The 10,761-nt window shown below is 39.1% G+C and overlaps 1 protein-coding gene across 5 annotated transcripts in view; it reads left to right on the forward strand.

Moving 5' to 3' along the window:
• Nucleotides 1-10,097, forward strand: part of SENP1 (SUMO specific peptidase 1) — a 46,480-nt gene extending 36,383 nt beyond the window's left edge. For all 5 annotated transcript variants that reach the window (XM_039882191.1, XM_039882192.1, XM_039882188.1 and 2 more), the window contains 5 exons: nucleotides 6,046-6,249; nucleotides 7,109-7,188; nucleotides 8,117-8,201; nucleotides 8,735-8,830; nucleotides 9,779-10,097. In XM_039882191.1, coding sequence (XP_039738125.1) covers nucleotides 6,046-6,249; nucleotides 7,109-7,188; nucleotides 8,117-8,201; nucleotides 8,735-8,830; nucleotides 9,779-9,841 — 528 coding nt within the window. In that variant the 3' untranslated portion in view covers nucleotides 9,842-10,097. The remainder of the gene's footprint in view (nucleotides 1-6,045; nucleotides 6,250-7,108; nucleotides 7,189-8,116; nucleotides 8,202-8,734; nucleotides 8,831-9,778) is intronic.
• The last annotated feature ends 664 nt before the right edge of the window (nucleotides 10,098-10,761 follow it).

Consider the following 10,761-nt stretch of genomic DNA (forward strand, 5'->3'; position numbering starts at 1 on the left):
AAACTAGATAAAACATAAAACAATTTTCAGGTGTTGGCTAACAATAATCCCTGAAAGAAGGGAAAAGAAAGAGATGAGCCTATAATTTCCCCAGTTTACTGGGTTTCTGTGTTGAGGGCAGAGAGCTGCTAAAACCTAGTGGTCCCTGACAGTCTTGCTACATGGAGGAGACAGAGTTCAGAGTTTGGGGAGGCCAAAGCGGCTAAGATTGTGAGGTAAAATGCTGGAGGGGTGGTTGCTGCATAAAGAGAAAGCTCCAAAAATGTGCAGAGGTCCCCCCTTGAATCTTTGAGTACTCATTTGTACATTTTTGGGAAGAAACTACCAGAGGCTGGGGACCACCAGGAAGAAGAAATCAGAACAAGCCTCACAGCTAACACAGATGCCAAGAATAGTTCATGTTCCAGCCAGCTAGAGTGGAAAAGTCATAGGGCATTGATTATCTAGATTCCTCAAAATGATATTACCTCAGGAGTGGGGCCAAACTGGCCCTAGAATAAAGGCTACTCTGGACCCATGGTAATAGATCTTAAACATAAGTTTTAAAAGCCTGAGTTTGATCTGAGTAGCTTCACAGAAGCCCAACAATATTTAAAGGAATACAACAAGTTCTAGTTACAGCAAAACCCAACAACATGAAATTTACAATGTCCAGCATCCAGTCAAAACTTACCAGGCATGCAGAGTGGAAGGAAAATGCAACTTGTAACAAAAGGAAAAACTAGTCACCGGAAATACCTAGAAATGACAAACATTATAGAATTAGCAGGTAAGAATATTAAAACAGATATTGTAAACATATCCCTTATGTTCAGGAAGGTAAAGAAAAATGGACATTATAGAAGAGAAGAAAGATCCAAATTGAAAAAAGACCCAAACTGAAATCGTAGAGATGAAAAATACAGTATCCAAATTAAAACATACATGAGGTGAGATTAACAGTAAATCAGAAACTGCAGAAGAAAAAAATTAATGAACTTGAAGATATAGCAAAGGAACCATCCGAGTGAAACACAGAAAAAAGGCTGAAGAAAGATGACTGGAGTATTAGTGAGCTATGGGAAAATATACAGCATTCTAAGGATGTAATTAGAGTCCCAGAAGGAAAGGTGAGGTGTAAGTAATGTCATAAAAAATTAAGAAACAATGATGAAGATTTTCCCAATTTGAAAACTTAGAGCAACAGATCCCAAAAATTTAGCGTTTCTCATCTCGTTATTTTCCCTCTAGGACCTGTCATTTCTTACTACTAATTTACATGGATGAATTGGAAAAATAGCAAGCCGACATGTCTCTTTCTGGTTCTGTTTTGCAAACCCATATTAATTATTGCCAGTTGTTTCCAAAATACAAAAGTATTAGACTCTTGGAATATTGTATTTCTAACTTTACTGGCTGGGGAAAGGCCATGAGGAAAAGACTCTTAGCAAATATGGAGAGTGAAGGAGTGCAGGAGGAATTAAGGTAGAATCTACATAGACTGTAATTATACTAATGACATCTGGCCAGCAGACTAATTGCCTAATTTGTAAGTCTCATCTCTGAAAAGAAAGAGATGTCTTAGCTACTTAGCATTACAGTAGCCTTGTGTATAGAGAAAGTATTCTTGATAGTAGAGAAGTAAAAGACTTTCTATATATACCAATGTCACCTGATTTTTATTGCAGAATCAGGATCTGGAATCAGAGCACATAACTTTATCTAGCATTCTGACTTTCAGAACAAAAACCTTCAGTGGAAATAGGGAATTGGTAATAGTCATAGCTCTCTGTTTCCAAGGAGCAGTTAAATTTAAGTGATGCTCAATAAAGAAGAAACAGCTTGCAAAACATTAAGTTCAACTGGACAAACCTAGCACAGGGAATAGATTTTCCTTAGGGAATAAAAACTGATTGCATAAGAAGGAAAAGAAAAAAAGACGACAACATGATATAAATTAGTTAATAGACTATGATGGGTCTACTACGTTATGCACTCTTAACATGTGGAATAAAATGATCAGAATGAAAGTTTTAGCATTTCTAGTGTGACTCATTGATAGATTCTACATCATTGTAGTTTACCTCTTTAAAATGTTTGTTAGTAAAACTAGTCCTTTAATTAACCTGGGATTTATGTGGTGTCACAGAGAAAATAGTAATCACAGTTATGACTCCATAAAAGTAGGTGTTACCTGTCTATCTTTCTCTAAAACTTTAGCAATAATTCTAATAATTAGCTGCTTGACTTTGCATGTGAGAAAAATCCTGGATACATGTTCACAGTGAGGAATGCAATACACAGAGCTTACCCAAAGTCTGCCACCTTGGTTTTTATAATATTATTAGGTTAAACCTTAGTGAATGACCTTCTGACTCATAATATTCAAGTGCTGCTTCTTGGTTAATCTTTTGGGCTTTGTGGCTGACTCAGATAGATTGAATTTAAAAATCAGAATGGAAGATCAAGGTGTAAATCTATAGAGGTAAAATAGGAAAAACAGCCTTTTCCCCTGAAAAAAGTTGTCTTGGTCCCTGCTCAGAAGCACTGTCATGCCCAGGACTTTTAGAACATTTTTTTCCCTAAGCCAGTTAGAAGGGTTCAAAGTATAAAACTGGAAAGCGTTAAAAGTCAAGACTTTACTGTTAGTGAAATATTTTACTTCTAAATGCATGAGAAAGCAATAGTTTGGCTGGTTTACTGGGCAAGAAGGAAGAAATAGCAGTGGTCATTTATGTTATTGTGGTAACATACAGGAAAAGGATTGAGTCTTTAGTTTGAAAACATTGTAGGCTTTTCTTTTAAAGAAGCTTTTTCCAGCTTCAGCCTGGCAGCTCTTCAAATAAAATCACAAAGGAACAAGACAACTATAAACATCCATCCTACCCCCAAATAGGACTGCATAGACAAGCAGGCGCTCATGGCCAAGGCTATGAAGGTGCAAAAAGGGTAGCTCCTTAGGCACCAGGAGCTACAGCAAGCAAACAGAGGCAAGTGTGTGCCCCAAAAAGAGTCACAATTGGATCAACAGTGGCAGTTGTCCTCAGATGCTTATATTATTGGCAAGACAAACAGTAGGCCCAGGGTTGATTTACTACTTTTAGTTTCCTATTTCAAAGGGAATTCAAGATCTTCTGGAGCTGAGAGAGTTTTGTATGCAGAAAGGCTCTCACCATGGGAGGGAAGCGACCCTTGTCTTCACAGAATTCAAGCATATGCTCTGACCATCACTGCTTCTCTTTCATCTTAAGCACTGTGATCCCTTCTCTCATTTCTTTTTCCTTCATCTTCGGCCCTCCTCTGTGAGATGACATGTAGGATTCTTTTTGTTTTCTAACTCCTAGCTTGTATTTTTGGTATGATTGTGTCTTGGCTGAACTATGGCAATTTTCCTCATTTGGACAGAGTAATAGCTGAAAAACTGAAGAGAGAAACTTGGATCTAAATTCTGCCTCAGATGTCAGATTACACATCCTTAGCTAATGGGAGGGAACATTGAGGCCACTAGTCTCCCTCCTACTGGGATGCAGGAGAAATGAAAAAGAACCCAGATTACTCCTTAGAATAACACTTTTCCCGGTTACCCAGAGATAACTCATGGATTACAATCCTAACCGTACTCCCAAAGTTGCCTTGAAATATCTTGCTTTTGTTATATTTTTGCATCACTCTGGTATATCAATAGTCTTTGGAAACAAATTACATCATTCTATTTATAGCATTCTGTTTTTAGTAGTTCAGTCACTGAAAATGTCAAATCCTAGAAAATGTAGCATTCTTAATGGGAGCTGCACTTTTTTTTCCTCCTAAATGGGAAACAGAGCAATTAATGAGCTGACTTTGGAGGAGGCTGTTTCCCTCTCATTGGAGAAATCTTGGTCGGAGGCAGAGCTAAAGCAATGGAAGAGTGATTCTCAAAGGAAACAGACAATGTGGTATCCTGTTTGCTAGGTTTCTGTTCCCATTCAGCTGGGTTGGTCTTTAGCTTTATAGTCCAGATAAAAAAACCAAACAACCTAGGCTGCATAAGTCCAGCTAAACTTCACTGGTTTCTAGAACTCTTTCCTCCTGAAAAATAGGATAGTCATGTGTAGCATGACACTCATTTATGTCATCCTGTTTTACTTAAGTGTAATTATCCCATGGGTCATAATTACCTTTATGGGCACCTGGGGAGAAATATCTCCATGGCTTTCATGTGCTTGGCTGTTCTTATCTCTCTGCCTGATTCCTTCCACCTCTCCCTTGAGTCCTTGTTGCCTGTTATAATACAGAACTTGTCTGCCCCATGGAAGGATTGGTTTACCGTGACTGGCAGGTCATCTGCCCATTCAGTTCACCCCTTGAATTGAAGAGTTAAGCCTCATAACATAGCTAATATTGTGGGATGGGTAGAACACCAGAGCAATCCGTTCTTGCTGACTTTCTCTCACTAGAGAATGGAGCCTAGAAGTCTGTGCTTGCTAGGCAGACCTTCCTGTATTCCTGCCTGCCTTCATTCCTAGAGGCATCGTTAGTACCGTTATCCTTGGGGTCAGAGTTAGATTGGAAACCTAGACTGAGAAATCTATAATCTTAATTGTGCCTTGGTTCATTATCATTATTTAAAATAACTGAGCTGCAGTTATCTATTGAGGATCACACTAGGCAGAGAATTAACTCCTCTGGGCCTGCTGGGCATGTTGCTCAATCGTCAGAGATGCAGGCAGACAGTGTCTTCAATCCTAGCCTTCCTCTGCACCCTTCTTCCCCCAGAGTTCTGCCTCATGGCAACTGTGGTTTCCCTGCAGCTGCTGGGGCATCCTCATCTATAGGCCCTTTCTCTAGTCTAGACCATGCTCTGGTGTGTTCCTGGCAGTGGCCCCTGCTGCCTACCCAGTATGTAGTTGCCTACTGTTAGGCAGTAGCTCATTGCTCTGGCATCCTAGTGTGTAAATATTTGTCAGAGGACAGGGACATTTTTCCTTTCCCAAAAAGCATTCTGAAAAATGTGCCTGTTTTCTTAGTCATATTTCCAAGCTCTAGATCAGTTAGCCCATTCATTCCTTGCAGTTGACAGACACTGGCCCAGCCTCATCCGACCACATAAAGTAAGTATGCAGCAGCTTCCGGCCCAGTACTTTCAAGCTTTAGTACCAAAGAGTCCTAGACCTAAAGGAACCGTGGATGACATAGTCACTGTTAGAGAACACATTGTTTCATTAACAGAGAGAATCACATATCTCTTATATCAAGCATTTTAATTTCTTTCACTCATACTTGATATTGAAGGCATAAATAAAATCAACAAAAATGAGAAAGCTAACCATATAGATTCCGGGGAGAACTTTTCATTTTTGTGGCTTTACTTTCAAGTTTCATGTAATACAGATTTTTATATTTCATCCATATCTGCCTCTATAAAAGGTGATGTTGCTGAGCTACTATCAGTTTAGAGGTATTTTTTTCCAGGACAGTGGATGGCTTATCCTGTCACTAAGGTGCACTTGAGGCCAAAACAGATAGCTTCTGCAAGATGGCTTTTTAGGCTGAAAAGGTTACCTTTAGCCATGGAGCAGAGTTTTCTATCTTCATGCAAAACCAGATGCCTCACATGTAAGGATTGAACTCTTGGTCTTAGCCTTGTTAATACTAGGTTCTAACTGAGCTCAGGATGTATTTAAATTGCTCAGACAGTCCCAATAGGTTACAGTAACTAATAATGTGCCTTATTAAACTACTGTAGATCTTCTTTCCTTTTCTCTTAAGTCACACCTTCGATCACCCCTTCCTCCTTGTTCTGCAGTCTTTTGACCTAATCCTCAATCTTCTGGCCAGCGTCTGCCCATATGTATCTCTAACCCCATCATTATCTTTTTCTGTTTTCACTGTTTATAACAGTCTCAACCCCCTTCCTGTCTAGTCAGAATCTGATATAGGGACATGAGGTTGTTGGGTGTTAAAATCTTAACTGTACTGATTAGGAAACAATAACACATGCAACAGTACAGCACTTGCTTTTCCTTCATATAACACAACTATTTTGAAAGGCTTGAGTATTTTAATTCATATAATTTCTTCCTACAGATCATCAATTTCTACATGAATATGCTAATGGAGCGAAGTAAAGAAAAAGGATTGCCAAGTGTACATGCATTTAATACCTTTTTTTTCACTAAGTTAAAAACGGCTGGTTACCAGGCAGTGAAACGTTGGACAAAGAAAGTGGATATATTTTCTGTTGACATTCTTTTGGTGCCCATTCACCTGGGAGTGCACTGGTGTCTTGCTGTGAGTGCCCTTTTGTTTTTGATAAAATTTAAAAGGAATCTATATAATTATAGAATACACAGAGAGTAGTGAGTATTAATTCTATATCTTCACTGGAGGATTGAGAGAAGAATATTATTTAGTTGGCTAAAAATTGGATAGATCAATGAATTTCCTATCAAAAGTGGGAGATACTTAGACTTTGAAGAAAGCTGTAGTATTTCCTTTTCTGGAAATATTTAAAAAGGCGTTATAAGTCTAAGCAGTCTCAAGGAAAGGAATAGAAAAGATAAAGTGACTTATTAATGATGCTGCCAGTTCAAATTCTGTGACTGTTGTTTTCTGCTTAATCATGACTTGCCTTGTATACTTGGTAATTTAATATTTTTTGACTCTGAGAACATGGACATATTAGCTTAATGTATTAATAAAAGTATAAAAGTTATTTCACAAACTATTTTGAATTACATTTGAAAAACATAAAGCCAAAAGGAAATTCTTGGGTATGGAAACAAAACCCAGAATCTGTTGCCATCTTTCTGAAACTGTGGAAATGATCTCAGTCAGCTTATATTTTCTGAAGAGCACATTGTATCTTCACTGTTGCCAACACTGTAGATGGGGAACCTGAATACAGGAAAAGGTTTTAAGGCAATTAATGGGGCCACCAGTTGATCAGCTCCCACCCAGTTCTATGTAAATAACCCCCCTGTTCCGTCCTCTGCAGGTAAAGCATGGTATGATGGAAAAATCAGTCAAACTTGTCATATTTCACAGAAAATCTGGCAAAAAGTTCCAAGTTCTAGGGAAGGGAAAAGCTGAGAAACCAGTCTTCTTCACTTTATAAACACATATATTTTTTTCTTTTTTTGATTCCTAGGTTGTGGACTTTAGAAAGAAGAATATTACCTATTACGACTCTATGGGTGGGATAAACAATGAAGCCTGCAGGATCCTCATGTGAGTAGGGAGTTGAAGACAGAAGAATTTAGTGTTGGGTATATGTTGTGTCTTCCAGCTATTGAACTCAGTTCTTTGATACTTTTCAGTGGAGTGATTAATAAAGGAAATCATGTTAAGAATGGATACTTTAAGTCTAAGTAATTAAAGTTTAAAATAATAAAGTAATAACAAATATATGCCCTAATGGGGACAGTTACTGTCCTAGTTCACTAAAATATAGAGTGGATATATACATGTAGGTATAGAAACTACTTAGAAATCATCTAATCCAACCTCCTAATTTTTCAGATGAAGATACCAAGACCCGCAGAACGACTTTAATTTGCCCAGATTCTATTAGTTAGTGGCTGAGCTAGGAACCAGAATGCAAATCTTGTTATATTTCCCACTCCTTGAAATGCTTATTCCTCACTATATCACTCTGGTGGCCAGGAGGGTGTAGGTTCCAGAATGGTGAGCAGTTTGCTCTTAAGAAGAGTGCTTTATATGAGGTATGCCTGCGCTTAACAAATTGTTAATTTGGATTGAATTTTTGCACAGGAGACTCAAGACTAAAAATTGTAAATAAATATTTCGATATTGCTAGAGAAACATCATTCTTCCATTAGACTGAGTTCTAAAGGACTATATAAACCAATGAAAAGACTCAAAACTCATTCCTCAGGAGTGACAATAGGTAGAGGAGCCTGGGTATCAGAGGCAGAGGTCATGTTTTTTTTTTTGGGTTGTTGACAGGGTGGGCATGAATTGTGGGAGTTCTTGAAGGAAGCTTAGTAGTCCAGAGATACCTAGCCCAGCATTACATACAGTTTCCCTCAAAAGTGCATGTGAAAACTCTTCCTAAGGATTGTCAGCCCTGTTCTTTGGGTGGCAGCTGTCATCAGTGTTCCCCACAGCTCATCTCATTCTCTCCCAATACCTTTAGGCAATACTTAAAGCAAGAAAGCATTGATAAGAAAAGGAAAGAGTTTGACACCAATGGCTGGCAGCTCTTCAGCAAGAAAAGCCAGGTACATTTTATCTTGATGAGAGAGAAATCCCAGCATAAGAGTATTTGGGAAGGAAAGGATTTTACTGCTTGAGCCCCAAGGACCTTCTCTCTTAGTGTCTATCCTGACTTAGGCTTGGTTGTTTGGTTCCTTGGGGAAGATAGAGTAAGCTACTTGTAGGAAAACTGGTAATGCGTTTCTTATGTAGAACTAGGTTTTTTAAATGCCCAGCTGTTTTGCTGAGATTTTCACTGCTGTGAGACATGTTTGCTAATTGTTTGGCCCTTGTGGGAGGGACCAGTTTTTACTCCCTTAGTTGCCATGGAAGTCTCAAGTAGTTCCTATGTGATTAGTATTGAAGTACACAGGCATGACCGAGAAGCTATATTTTTTTTTCTCTGAGCCTGTGTTGTTTTAAGTGGGGAACAAGGATCATCATCTTTTCGAAATTTAGGGAACCCTATAAAATTTATGTCCTTTGGTTCTTATTTTTATAGTCTAATCAGAAGGAAGGAATCTTGGAAAGCTGTCACTTGTTGTTTTTGGTCTTTCAGGAAATTCCACAACAGATGAATGGAAGTGATTGTGGGATGTTTGCCTGCAAATATGCCGACTGTATTACCAAAGACAGACCAATCAACTTCACCCAGGTGAGCTGAGCCTTAGCAGGGAGCTCTATGACTACCCTGTCTCTAGGCTGTCCCGTAGGTGTTTTTCTGAGAGGACTCTGCTTCAGCCTATAGCTTGCAACACTGGAGATTACTGCCTGTGCCATATCACAAGAAAAAGGACAATAGTAGGCCACATCCTAGGTCCTCACATGTTAAAGTCAAGGAATCCTGGTCAATAGCAGAGAGTTCTTTGCTGCCCATCACCCCCAACTACCTAAAATCCTATGAGAAACAATTGAGACAAGAGCACATTTTCTTCAGTTTCCTTTTATTTGTTAGCAGTCAGAATTTGGAACATGCTACACCTAAATCTCCTAGAATAATTTGTTATGCTGCCTCTGTTCCTCACTTGATGTAGCTGATCAATCTTCTCTTAGTTTATGATTGGTTATTTCTGTCCATGTGGTCCTTCAGAGACCAAAGTGAATTGAGACTAGAGACTATAGTTTATTCTGTGTCCTCCACTTAACTCTTTACTTCTCTTTGAATTAGCAGCCTTACTGGATTTTTCCACCATAGCCCTTGGGTGGAACTGACTCCTGCAGTTCCCATTAACACTTCACCTAAAAAGTGACTTTGATTTACAGGCTTCAGATCACCTATCCTCTTAAGATTTCAATGTAGAGGACTTGATAGACATCATTCTCAAAATTCTTGGAGACATTTGGGTATCCCTTGAGGACACCTGGCAGTGCCCAATAAAACTTCTAAAGCTACAACAATGAAAAAGAGCAAGAGAGATAGCAATAGAGAAAAGCAATGGAAAGAAAAAAAGTCACATGTAATTAAGAATGAGCAATTCGAAAGGCCAGAAATGGAACTGAGACTATTTTAGTTGAAAACCTCAAGGAGGAAAAGATTATGGGGAAAGGAGTATTGAGTCTGGATAAAAGATATGAAAATTAAGGTGTCTTTGTATTCCTACAGCAACACATGCCATACTTCCGGAAGCGAATGGTCTGGGAGATCCTCCACCGAAAGCTCTTGTGAAGACTGTCTCAATTAGCAGACATTGACATTGTGGGGGACCAGCTCTTTGTTGTCTACAGCCAGAGACCTTGGAAACAGCTGCTCCCAATCCTCTGTTCTTGTAAAGCCCTTGACCCTGGACCAGGCCCTGGCGAGATGCATTCACAAGCACATCTGCCTTTCCTTTTGTATCTCAGATACTATTTTTGCAAAGAAACTTTGGTGCTGTGAAAGGGGTGAGGGACATCCCTAAGCTGAAGAGAGAGACTGCTTTTCACTTCTTCAGTTCTGCCATCTTGTTTTTAAAGGGCTCCAGCCTCCCTCAGTCCCTAATTAGGGGACTGAGAGAAGCTTGGAAAGACTCTTGGTTTCATATAAACTCTTGTTGTTAGGCCTTATTAAGAGGTGTAGGAAAGGGCATGGGTGAAAAAGGTAGGGATAAAAACCACCAGCATATACACGCACACATACATACACACATGATTTTTAAGATGTGTCGTCAGGAAAGTGACTGTAAACTGGACTTTGGGGCACATACATAAGTCCCTCTGGGACTTTTCCTATTTATATGCACCTTTGTGAAATTCTTCTGCTTCTGTACAAGGCTGTTTTATCATCTGTAGCTTCTTTCCATCCTGAGGCACAACACATGAGTCCTGGGTAGACCCCAAAGTCCCAGGCAGTCCTTTTCTTAAAAGCAGGGGTTTGCATGTGCTCACAACACATGATATGGGGAAGACCCACCCAGGGAGCGGTTTAGTGGAGCAACAAGGCACCACTTTTATTACCGCCTACTTCTGACCAAGAAGAAGAAGGACCTCAGTCTTTAGCATAAAATTCCAGCATTGGATGAATGCAAGTCTAGTGTGGTCTGTGGCTAGTTAGTTTAAATGTGTTTCTAACCACAGAGAATTTAATATATATATATATATATATATATA

Source organism: Pteropus medius, unplaced genomic scaffold (genome assembly GCF_902729225.1).
Source record: "Pteropus medius unplaced genomic scaffold, Ma_sr-lr_union100, whole genome shotgun sequence".
Taxonomy (NCBI): Eukaryota; Metazoa; Chordata; class Mammalia; order Chiroptera; family Pteropodidae; genus Pteropus; species Pteropus medius.